The 13,744-nt window shown below is 36.3% G+C and overlaps 1 protein-coding gene across 1 annotated transcript in view; it reads left to right on the top strand.

Annotated features, from left to right (window-relative positions):
- Window positions 1-13,744, top strand: part of eif3ha (eukaryotic translation initiation factor 3, subunit H, a) — an 85,501-nt gene that overhangs the window by 13,595 nt on the left and 58,162 nt on the right. The window contains exon 2 of the mRNA XM_052143301.1: window positions 3,714-3,870. Within this exon, the coding sequence (XP_051999261.1) occupies window positions 3,714-3,870 (157 nt within the window). The remainder of the gene's footprint in view (window positions 1-3,713; window positions 3,871-13,744) is intronic.

Raw genomic sequence — 13,744 nt, forward strand, 5'->3', positions numbered from 1 at the left:
TTAGAACGGGTTTTTGCAGGGGTTGAGTTTCTAACCAATCCCAGACGTGTGCGTTGAGCAGTGAGTTGGCATCGGCCAATCAGAGATGCAGTGGGTCTACATGACAGGCCTATCAGTAATGACCACCAATCGTTATGAGCAAGTTTTGAATAGTCTGACGTCCAGATATTTGCTTTACAGTATATTTCATCTCTGTTTGCTAACCCATGTGCCAAAGAAACGTCACCTGACTCTTGAAAAGAATCTGTAGAACAAAGGTGTGCTATTTTGAATTTGTTAAATGCCGCCCGTTTTATTTATCATTGGTAAACAACCCGCAAACGAGCAATGCGACAACTAAAACGATCCCTGACCATAATAATCAAGGTATAGACAGGGTCTAAATAAGTGATTATTGTGTTTAACCTGTTGATGTGCGCCCCCTTTTTGAGCACAAACCATGGAAATGACATACCTGAATTAAATGGATGTGTTTACTGGACCCTTTGGAGTATGGACACAGTTGTAGTATCTTTTAAAAGACACTTTGGGCTTTATTTCCTAAGTTTCCGAATGAATATGTTGTCATTTTTCTTAAGTTAGAGAAGCTGAAGTTTATAGTAATGGAAATATTTTGTGCTGAACATGTTTTTATAATCTGAAAAAACAATAATAAAAGTACCAAGACAACACAGAAATACAATGCTCTAAAAGCCACAAGTCTAAAGAAGTTACGTTTCTAACAAAAATGGAGATTCCTGCAAACTTTTTTTCTCTGTAAAATCGCTGGAAGAGTACAGAGTAAAATTAAGGCTCCGCCTTTCAAGACGACACACAATCTGACTGCACTACTTAGCAATTATGAATAAAACTATGCTGCATTTTTAAAAATAGACTAGTTTTGATATTGCATGTTTTCATTTGTACTCCTGGCATAGATAACTAAATTGCTGTTTCTGGAGCATTGCTATTGTGAAACAGATCGGATATCAATGTTAGACCCTTAGACCTTTGAAACGATGTATAATATTTTAACATTTAATTAAATTTAATGTCGGTAAATTATATATTAAACGTAAGCGGAGTGACATCACCACCGTGTGCAGGCTATTGCGTACAGAACAGCAGAGTTTTGAAAATTGTTGGTTATAATGGGAATATTGTATTGATGTATACAAGCTAAAAAATAGCTTGTTTTGAAGTCGGCTTATTTTGGACATAGAAAACCCTAACTTCTCATTTCACCGACCATTGTCATTGTTATCGTACCTACTCAAATAAATGTCTATTTGATCCACAATTTAATTGTTGGTACATTTTAATTTTACCGAATCACACAAAATTGCAAACAGGCTGATCTTAATTTCCAAGGTGCAACTGCTGTGACAGATTTGAGGTCAAATTTGAACTTCCTCACTGCATTTAAAATCCTGTATCGTGATCTTGACGCATAAGATCATTGTTAAATGTTCAGTTGGACTATTGAATGTCAGATATTATTATTTACTGTATGTGGACTAATAATTTAAGCAGCAAATATACATTGCTTGTCTGATGGTGGTTTTTTATTTTTATGCCACATTTTTCATGCTTTGGAAGTGTTAAATGTGTGATGATGTGAATACATCAACCCGTTACATGACACACAGGCGTAGTGACTGAAGTTAAAACAGTTTTTTGTCAGTAGTTCAGAAAGAACCTATATACATTAACTGTAAACCATAGATATGCCTTTAATAATTTTGTTAATGTTACTAAATGTTATTATACAATATTTAATGCTTAAACTGCAGCCCACAACCACCTGATGTTCTGAAGAACATGCAAGCACAGTTGCCTGCTTATGACACCACAGTCATTTCATCTATTAATCATCATAATCACGATCGCAATATCAAGGGCAATAATCGACAATGATTCTCAACAAATATATCGGTCTGCTTATTTCCACTTGTGCAACATAAATAGTCTTCGCCCCTCCCTCACAACTTAAAGCACTGCCACTCACGTCCCGCTTGGAATATTGGAAATATAAATTACGGCTGGTACAAAACTCAGATGCATGGATTATTTCACAAACCCCTAACTCTGTCGATATATCTCTATTCTCCAACAGCTTCAATGGATCCCTGTTAAATTTCGTATTGATTGCAAGATTCTGTTATTGACCTTCAAGGCTCTTCATAGCCTAGCACCTTCCTATCTTCTCAATCTTCATATATATTCTCTTACCCCGCACTCTTAGATCCTGTTCCTCTCTCACTTTTGTGATCCCTTTCGTTCATCTGACTTTGTGGTCCAGATCCTTAAGCAGTGCTGCTCCACGACTCTGGAATTCTTTACCGCCAGATATTCGTCCTTTCCACTTTCAAGTCCCTTCTCAAACCCACCATTTTAAATGAGCTTACTACAAATAACTCTTATTTATGAAGGTATTTATGCCTATTATAATGCTAGTTTATTATGTGATTTTAGATTATTTATCTTTTATGTTCTCTTATTGTAAACTTGATTATGTCTGTAAGGTGTCCTTGAGAGTCTTGGAAGTTGCCTATAAATAAAATGTATTATGGTTTTTGTTATAATCGTGCAGCCTTTATACTAGCATACTATCGGCAAACCTCCCTAATATTATCAACATCAGCTATAAATCAATAAATAAAAATACACCATTTGACAAGTTTTAGGGTTGGTTTTCATGAAACCTGTTAAGAAAAAGTCCGGTTCATATTTAACATCAAATCAATACAAAAATATAAAACAAACATTATAAATTACTATATATTATATTGTATGTGACAAAATGTTAAAAATCGTAGTTGTATTCTGTATGTAGGTTTCACGTTGACATTTTGTTCCCAGCGTATTTTACCCCGAATTCTCATTACTGAAACTGTACCTGGACATTTTACTCTTCCCAATGTTTTCTTCTCATTATTTCATGTATTGCAGTAAAAAAGATGCTCCTGTCCAATTACTTTTTGATTTAAAATCAGTGAAAATGAAAAGCAGTACCAATGGGGGGGTACTACTGTCATATAAATACTTTACAATTTAAATAATATACGATTTTTTTCCCCCAGCATTACTTAGAGATTTGGGGGGTAAAATGTGCATAACTGTCATGGTCACAATGTAATAAAAATGTTGGTCCTAATTGTAGGCTTAATTTTCCAAATGCAAAATATGGTTTATTGTTTCTTTTAATGTTTTGGAGTAAAACAGGACCAGGGAAGCATTTTACAAAAGCATCAAAAGCCTAAGTAGATCGTAGAAACTGTTGTCGCCAATAGTCTCTGAGCAAATTAAGCTTGCGATTACTTTTGGAATCGCACGCAGCACAGGACATTTTCACATGTTTTGTGAGAATTACCAATTAACAGTTAAATAATAGCTAATAGCCCTAATGTTTACATGGGATGTACACCATTTTTTTTATCATTAAAACCCATGGAACAGACTTTCAATGCTTGCACAATTCAACAATACTATAATAACCAGAAGATAAGATCGCTAAATTGACTTACCTGGTCAAACTGAATCTACATTGATTCTCGCAAGTGTGGCAATTTACTTGCTAACTCACCTGCAAAGGCACCTTAAATTGTCACTGTGAAGATACGTTTAGGGGGGAAAATTGCATAATATATTATTACATTTGCGTTAGTGGCTCAATATTGCTTAAGGAGAAATTTTCCTGCCAGATCATGATCAGGTCGTTTGTGTATTTGCAGGTGGTGTTGAAGATCATTAAGCATTACCAGGAGGAGGGCCAGGGCAGTGAGGTGGTGCAGGGTGTTCTGCTCGGACTGGTGGTTGAAGATCGGCTGGAGATCACAAACTGTTTCCCCTTCCCTCAGCACACTGAAGATGATGTCGAATTTGATGAAGGTGAGATGCACAGCGAGGAACAAGTTCTAAGCAATAAGCCAAAAAAATCATAAATGTTTTATTTACTTGCCCATACGCTGTGCAGCTTTTTCTCTAACATTGTTTTTATTTATTTTTTGATTCAATTTCTGTCAAGCTCCAAAAAGGACAATGCAGCGCAATAAAAAGTTAATACAACTTGCGTGCTGTAATCGAAGTCTCCTTAAGCCATACGATTTTTGTTTATGGGTCAGTAACCTATTCAGGTTATATGGAGTAACCCTGAGAAAATATATTGGTATTCTTACAAAAAAAATTCATGATATTTGTAAAAAAAAAAAACATATTTTGAAATGTATGAAGTTTGACACTCATGTATTCAAGGTGCAAGTAAAGTATTTTTAATACCTTTTACTTGATGGTTGGTCAATGACCCTTATTACAGACCAAATTTAAGTAATTATTTACTGAAAATCAGCACTGGGGAAGATTTTCAGTGAATACAAACTGAGAATTCAGTCTTAACACAAAGCTAATTGAATGGCTTCAGAAGACTTGGCTTATAGCACATGAGTTAATGGACTGCTTGTATGGTGCTCTTTGACTTTATGGCTCTGTTCCACTGGACAAAATATACCAACATGTTTGAAATAACAGAATCTTTAGATTTGGGTGAACTCTCTCTAATCAATAATAATGTGCTCTGGTAAGGCCTGTAAAGAGTGATTTCTTTGGAAAGGATAATTGTGAAAAGTGTAATTGTTTTCCAGTTTTAAGATTGCATTTACTGTCATTTTGGTCCCACGCAATAAAGGTGGAAATGTAGCTTTCCTGCAATAAATGCCACCTCACAGTGAGCTGGGCTTATTATGTTTTTTCTTTTCCAACCATCACATTGCATTGTCGGATCTGGGGGATCTGGGTTATTAGTTTTCTGCACTGGCCTGGTCCAGTCACCATAGTAATTAGTTCTGGACCTCTATCGGCTTGGTGGCACGCGGAGGTCAGTTCCCATCCTTGACATTTTGACTGAGTGTGTGTGACCTTGTTGTTAGAAGATGCTTGTTAGTGTAGTTGAACCGTTTGGCTGAGCACTAACAAGCCCAGATGTAGCAGGATCGGAAACTAAACTGGTGGTGATGTCCAAGGACGGCTGTTAGAAGACAAGGCTTAATGTCTCTGGTCAACATGCTAAAAATATCACTCCCTAATGCACCCGTGGTTGGAATCGATAAAGTAATTTCTATTGTATGGATAAAGCTACACATTTGCCATGATAAGAGCAGGCCTGCTTTTATGTACTGTACAACTGGTACTCTTGGTTATTTCAAAGCTAGGAATAAAATGGAAAGCTTTTCGCTGAAAGGTGTTTCTCAGCAGCATACAAAATTAGGGATGTGAAGATACCTACATTTTATTAGTTGATACCAATGCTAGTGGAAGTTTACGATATGTAATGAAAATGAATGTTGTCGAACCCACTCTGTTTTCAGTTTGCTGATATTTTACTTTTAAAACAACAAAAGCATTTAGCCTGCAAATATCTCAATTAGAGAGCTAGTTCACACAAAAATGAGAAATCCGTCATTTACTTACCCTCCATGTTTTTCCAAACCTAAGACTTTCAACCGTTGAAGACAAAATTAGCATCTTTTGGCAGATTTTTAATCTGTCACTAACTTAAAGTGAACGTTTATTTTTTTTTATAAGAGATTATTCAGGTAAACGGTTGGTAAATATAAACAAATAAATTACAACAAATAGAAAGCTTGAGGTTTTTTTTGGTTTCTAACAGTAAAATTAAGCATTTAAGTAAACCTTCAGACCTTAAGTAAAAGAAACACTAACATTTTTGGTGAAGTGCTTGATTATTAGATACACATTAATACACATCTGATAATGTCAGATTTTGACTGAGAAGCAGGCCTGTAATTAAAATGAATTATTTTTACTTTGTGTTCATGTTTGATTGTAAAGGGCTTATTAATATTTCCAACAACAAGCTGTGATTGAATTCTCTCTCTCTTGCCAGTTTTGTTGTTTGGTTTATCAACATAATACACAACACAATAATCATTGTAAGACATTTTAAACATTATAATTTTTTTTTAAATTCGTGATTTCTTGTAAAGCTGCTTTGATAAGTTGTGTGTTGTGAAAAGTGCTATACAAATAAAAATTACGACTTGTGGAAATTGACAGATCAATAAGACTGCTTATTAAATAATGTATAAAGTTTCTGCATAGAATCCGTGCCAAAATAAGTGCAATCAAACCTGCCAATAAGAATAGAATAAGCGGGTAAGTTGGATAACTACTGCCCCCTAGTTGGAGAACTACTGCCCCCTAGTTGGAGAACTACTGCCCCCTAGTTGGAGAACTACTGCCCCCTAGTTAAAGCCTGCTTTTATACAATGCGGGCCATCATTTTAAAATTAAACTGAAGTTTGTGTTGAGCATCATACTGTATAAAAGTGTTTTTTTTTTTTTTTTGTATAATTCTTGTCCGAAACTGAAAATTATTATTATTATAAATGATCCGTTGGAAAAATTAAGCAAACTTTAAATGATTATATTTTTAGGTTTGCTCGATATATCTGCAGCCGATATCTAAATATTGACCAGATTAAAACATATCAGTAATAAGCATGAAAATGGTAATATGGAAATCTGATGGTTTATTTATGCACCATCTACAAATAATAATAGCCTCTGTCTAGAAGGGTTGGCACTCCTGAGAACATTTAGTATTTAATTTGCTAATGCGGAAAAAACGCCATAAACAGACGAGACAGTTTTGAAACCTGCACTTAACTCTATGCTACATGATGAGTGAAATAATCCAAATTCTTTGAAACCAGCAGACTTTGACTTCTGAGATATCGTTATGAAATTATTGCTGCATTTATGATTTAATATTGAAATCGCAATATGGTTGTGCGATTTACAAAACCTTAATGTATGGTATGGTGGGAAAATCCGTATTTTTATAAAACAATTTCAGTATGCGTATGTGGGCATGATTAATTGAGTTAAGTTTTAATGCTTTATTTTTAATATAATTAATCACACTGAATTAACATGTTAAATCATCATAAATATATTCCACTTGGTACCTAAGTTCCAGTAATTTTTGCTCTTCTACATGAAACACAAAAATGCTTGCTTCATTGTTGCGATGTAATGTCTGTCTCGACGTGACCTGCCTGTTAACTTCAGTCTCATGGACCACACTTACCGCTCGTCACTTCATCACTCATCCTATAGAGCAAACTTAGTGTTTTTCTCATCTCTCTGAGCATGATGAGTAATGGATACGTGTAAGTGGAGCTCAGATTGCGTGTCTAAATGTCTGGGAAAGGACGTTTCTCGGTAATACTTGAAATTCTCAACAGGTGACGGTATTGGGCTTCGGTTTTATTTAGGTAGTCTTAAGATGGATGACCCAGACCGGGAGGAGGAGTTGAGGGGTGTTTTGGATTGTTTAAGGATGTGGAGGTGGGCTGGCGTTCAACTGTTGCGACTAAACGTTCAGAGCAGACTGATTATGGTGGAGCTCATCCCAGAGTTTGTATCTAGTGTAACAGGCTAAGAAGCATTTCGGGTGATCCGATCACATGTAGGCAGTGCTAAATACAGGTGTATACGTGGTCCAAAATGTTTTATAGACATGGTGCCCCTGTACGCTCCCACACAGCAGCTATTGTTGGAGTAGTGATACAGCCAATTAATGGATGGGGAAGCCATAATTGATAAGGACCAATGGGGGAAATTTGGGATTTTTTAACACCACAGAATGTGTCAGGACCTCATTTTAACGTCTCATCTGAAGGACTGTGCCTTTTTATAGTATAGTATCTCCATCACTATACTGGGGCATTAGGACCTACACAGTCCACAGGGTGAGCACCCCCTGCTGGACTCCTTAATACCTCTTCCAGCATCAACCTTAGTTTTCCCAGGAGGTCTCCCATCCAGGTGCTGGTCAGACTCAACCTTGCTTGGCTTCAGTAGGCAACCAGTCTTGAGCTTTATAGATATGGCTGCTGGCGAAAACAAATAGTTGAAAAATAATTAATCAATTAATAATGCAATTAATAGCATATTAATATTTTTACTGCTGAAGGCCCCTGAATAAAGGTAATTTTGAACTTTATCATTATAATGTATTTTTATTTTTAGGGGTTTTTTTCCCCCTCTTTTTTTTTTTTTCTTCCCAATTTGGAATGCCCAATTCCCAATGTGCTTTTAAGTCCTTGTGGTCGCGTAGTGAATCGCCTCAATCCGGCTCTCAGAGAACTAACCACATTATAGTTACCATGAGGAGGTTACCCCATGTGACTACCCTCTCTAGCAACCGGGCCAATTTGGTTGCTTGGGAGACATTTACATTTATGCAATTGGCAGACGCTTTTAACCAAAGCGACTTACAGTGCACTTAGTACAGGGACAATCCCCCCGGATCAACCTGGAGTTAAGTGCCTTGCTCAAGGACGCAATGGTGGTGGCTGTGGGGATCAAACCAGCGACCTTCTGATTACCAGTTATGTGCTTTAGCTCACTACGCCACCACCAATCCAAGACCTGGCTGGAGTCACTCAGCATGCCCTGGTATTCAAACTAGCGAACCCCAGTGGTGGTAGCCAGCGTCTTATACCACTGAGCTACCAGGCCCAATTAAAATGATTATAAATATACAGTTAATATTAGAATTCAGACAATTAAAATACATTACATCATATAGATTGTGACAATGAAAGTTTTACTCAAAGAAATTAGTACATTTTAATATTGACCCTCTAGGGGGGTCCAGGGGCGTGCTCCCTCATAAGAAAATGTTGTTCATTTTAAAGTTAAATGCATCGGTCTGGTGCACTTTGAGAGCAAAATTAAGAGGATAGATCTATGAAGAACTTTGTGCTTTTGTAAACAATTTTGTGAATTTAATCAACACATTGGTTGTATAAATATGAATTGTGATTACGAGGCAAAAAAAGTCACACCCACAAAGCATGGTAAATGAGACTGAGTTTAACGCAGTTCACAAATAGTCAACTCAAAATTGACTAGAGCATACATTTGCACCATCAAAGAAATTAAGCAGAAGTGTTTACATGTGTTGAACTTTGTCCTTAGATGCTGGTTGGGAGTGGGAGTGGGTCTGCAACAGCGCAAAACACAACGCTATAGATCTTTTATGTTATGAGAAGTGTGAAAATATTTTCGGTTCGTTATGAAACTGTGGCGGGACAAATTAGACAGTGACGGGCTGCCACAGTATAAGTAATTAATGGGAAACACTGACATGATCAGCCGAATACTACTCTCTTAATCCCAGTAACCGCCTGTTATTAGACACTTTCGCTCATGGATTAAATTAATCATGACTTATTGTAATGAATTTACAATGGCATCGATATTTGACTAGTTTTCAATAAGCTAAATGCAATTCTGAAATGCTTTCATTCAGACCATATATTTAATTATATCACATCCTTTTGCAGTTTTACCAGAATAAGCTGCGATGTGGAACAGACTAGATGCCTATAATCAAAAGTCTGACTACGTGAGGCTTGTGATCTGACGTATGCTAATTTTAGCTCATGTGGAGTGAGGTTAGAGATGAGACCGTATCCCTCATAGAGATGCTCGAGTCTCGACCACAAGTTGTAGAAGTGCCACAGGCAGAGAGCTTCAGGTGTGCAGTGGTTATCGATTAAGCAGACCCTACAGAGACGGGCTCTGGCAGTCATGTGTGGGGCTGAGAGATTAAACCCACAATGTGGCCGTTAGATAAGCTTATCTAGCCCACTGCTTCCCTCAGCGTTAAATCAAACAAACTTTCCAGTTCGCCCTCACACTACCACTGCTGTGCACATGTATGGCTAGGCAGGTGTGTTCAAGCATTTTAATGAACCTGATCAGGTAAAGTCTGACTCTCAACAACAAGTTTTCTATAGAATGCTAGTTTAGGTAGGGCAGCAGTTCCTTACATTTATTTTATTTATCAATCAGGTCATTTGAAACCCTCTGATCTAAAATATGATCTGTGAGACTACGGCTGCAACTAACGATTAGTTTGATTATCGATTAATCTAACAATTCTTCGACTATTTCCCGATTATTGCAAAGATGAATCATTAGCTCTTAGTCGATTTATTCAGTTTGTGGCCTCAATTAAAAGTTTGTATTAAATGTACTTATTAACAATAAAGAGGACAAAATCATCTTTTAAAAATATTTCTAAATGACATTCACTGAATTAACAGGGGGCAAAAATACTTTTAAGTTTAATTTGGTAAAGAAATTCACTGCAAAAAATCCTATTGTTATCAAGTTTTTTTTTCTCTTGTTTTCCATTTAAAATGGTCTAAAAACAAAATACATTTACTTGTTAAGCAACATATAGGATATTTAGACTGTATCTTAAATATAAGTGTGTTTTGTATATAGTGTATATGAAGTGTATAATGGGGCGATGGCTACCCTCTCTCTCACTAAAAAAACAAACTTTCTTTACGATAAGAAATGCACAGTGACATTATGATTCAATAGGTCGCGAGTCATCATGTTATAATCTAGCTGCATTAAGCATTTGCGCTTGAGGGACGAGCGTCCCCACGACACTGTGCATCAGACAGATGCAGTTTCAATCTCTCCCTCTTTGATCGGGACCTTTGTGCAACTTATAGAAGAGGCACAGACCGCACAGAGAAATGCTGGTTTTGGAGTTTAATTATTTACATGACCTGCTTGCGTATTATTTGAACTTTTAATAAAGCTATAACGCAAACTGCATTTTAAGATGCAACACCGGGGTGATTCCTTTAAAGAGCTCCGGCTCCGCTTATTCCACAATGAGAGTGCTTCTGATTATACTTATTTGCTATTTTTTTTTATTTTTTTTTATAATTCCCTCATACTTTGGAATCTAAATCACCTGAAGCTGTTTGGAAAGTTTAGTGAGCATCTGGACTGTGATTTGTGTAGTTCCTCTCATCAGTCAGTCTTTTTTTACTGGCAAAAAAAAGCTCATGTGCATACTTAACTTGATTGACAGGAGATATCTGTATCTAAAAGGTGATTTGCTCTTTTACCTGTAAGGCGGGACTTCCTATCTAAATCCATTGACCGTAGGGTGCCAGCGCTTCTTGGTTTCTCACCATTTCTCACCATTCATTTTAATAGAAGTCAGCCCATCTCTGCTGAATAGTCTCTGGTGCAACTTCAAGGTAAAAGCACTTCGCGTGTGCTATAATAAATGTCTTATTCACCATGCACTCCATGTACAATTAGTTTGATTCTGTATTTGAGTAAATCCGATTTCTAACGTGGACATGCCATCCATGGTTGCTGCTGAACTAATGTGTGTACGGTGTTTTTTTTTTTTTTTTCTTTTTTTTCTTCCTAATATATTAAAAAATGTTCATGCAAATAAATTATAAAAAATTAGATGAATAAACAGAAATCTAAAGAAATGGCTATCTACCATTTAATATACAATATTTTCTTATTTGTTTTTACAATGTTTTATGTGAAATTGAGTGTGTATATAGTGCTAAATGAGTTTATTAGTTTTAAGCAATTTTATATTTATGTACTATATTAAATTGTGTTATATATCGGCATTGTATCTGCCTATCGGCCACCCTGCTCTCTGGATATCTGCATCGGCCATTTAAAAACCCATATCAGTCTACCACTAATAAATACAATGAGTATGAATGTAACACCCATTTCTATTTTTGGCCTTTTTGTAGGGATGGGAAAATATAGTGTATTTTGAAATATCGAGAGCCAAAAAACAAAATGACAAACCATATCATGGCATAACTCAGTATTTCTAAATTTGCATAATCTCGTATTCTGTCCATGTGATCATAAATTAAATGACCCATCAAACATCATAATGTCTCTATCACTTGATTTTACCCCTACTGCACTTTTTTTATACACCTTTTACAGGGTTTACACAAGGTCATTTTAAAGTGCTTTAATTTAGCTTTTAGAAATGTAAGTACTGGAATACCTGGAAAATCGCCTTGTTTTGATGAAGTGCTTAAGATTAAAATGGATCGTTTCTTACGTGTAATGTGTGTTCGTCAAAGATGAGGTGACCCACTTTCAATGAATAATGTGTCATAATATCCTTCCTGTTCTTTAGTCAAATAAAGTTAAAATAAATATTAATTTTAATCTCACACAGCAAAGATGTGCTAAATATACCGTGAGATTCTTGTTAATATTCGCTGAACTGGAACACAGTAAAAATGCATGTTGGAACTCTTAAAGTGACAGTACCTTATTAAACTTTCTCATACAAATGAATGTAAACTCAATGTTTTTACTTGTAAACATTACACATTATTTCAAACAGCGATAGCTCATATCATTATACACTTATGTGAAAAAGTATATGCCCCCTTCTTGATTGAATCTATTTTTGTGTATTTTTCCTACTAAATTGTTTTAGATCTTCAAACGAGATATAACCTAAAACAAAGGCAACCTGAGTAAATTCAAAATAGAGTTTTCAAAAATATATTTTTTATATTGAAGCAAAAAAGCTATCCAACACTTATATCACCCATGTGAAAAGCTAACGGCCCCTTTAAACTTAATAGCTGGTTGTGCCACCTTTAGCAGCAACAACGGCAACCAAATGCATCTGATAACTGGAGATCAGTATTTCACAATCCTGTGGTGGAATTTTGGCCCACTCTTCTTGGCAGAACTGCTCAAGTTCAGCCACATTGGAGGATTCTCAAAGCATGAACTTCCCTTTTAAGGTCCTGCCACGGCATCTAAATTGGGTTCAAGTCATGAATTTGACTAGGCCACTCAAACTTCTTTTGAGCCATTCAGAGGTGGACTTGCTCCTATGCTTTTGATCATTGTCTTGCTGCATAAACCAGTTGCGCTTGAGTTTCAACTCAAGGACTGATGACTGGACATTCTCTTTTAGGATTTTCAGGTAGAGAACAGATTTCATGTTTTCCTCAATTATTGCAAGTCGCCCTGGCCCTGAAGCAGCAAAGCATCCCCACACCATCATAGTACCAGCACCATGCTTGACTGTATATATGATGTTCTTTTTGTGTAATTCTTTGATTGATTTATGTCAGATGTAATGGGACCCCTGTCTTTCAAACAGTTCCACTTTAGTCTCATCAGCTAACAGAACATTCTCCCAAAAGGATTGAGGATCATCAAGGTGTGTTTTGGCAAACTTCTTATGAGCCTTAACGTTCTTCTGGGTTGGCAGTGTTTTTTTCCTCACCACTCTTCCATGGATGGCATTTTTGTCCAGTGTCTTTCTGATAGTGGTATCATGAACATTTATTGATGCGAGAGAGGATTGCAGTTTCTTGGATGTTTTCCATTTTTTGTGACTTCCTGGATGAGTTGTCGCTGTGCTCTTGGAGGTATTTCGTAAGGTCGGCCACCTCTGGTAAGCATCACTACTGTGCCAAGTTTTCTCCATTTGGAGATATTGACTCTCACTTCTTTGGAGTCCCAGAGCCTTTAAAATAACTTTGTAACCCTTCCCAGACTGATGTATTTCAATTACCTTTTTAAAACAAGATGCATTTACTTGAGAAGCAACATATAAGGTATTTAGACTTGCTTTTAAGAGAATGTATATTGAAGGTGCAGTATGTAAGATTCAGAAAACCTTGTTATTAATGATATCTGTGGCCATTAAGTGAACTACAGCCAGCTGCCTCGTGCTCACGCACACACTCCATAGGGACCCAAGCATCAGCTAAAACAATGACACGTTATAAATGTTGAGACAATTCAGTATTGATGCGATTCATTTTTATATATCGATGCACTATTGTTTTATAATAATAGATTGTGTATAAACTGTATTTTCTGTGTAACCAAGTTA

This window comes from Xyrauchen texanus, chromosome 15, assembly GCF_025860055.1.
Source record: "Xyrauchen texanus isolate HMW12.3.18 chromosome 15, RBS_HiC_50CHRs, whole genome shotgun sequence".
Classification (NCBI taxonomy): domain Eukaryota; kingdom Metazoa; phylum Chordata; class Actinopteri; order Cypriniformes; family Catostomidae; genus Xyrauchen; species Xyrauchen texanus.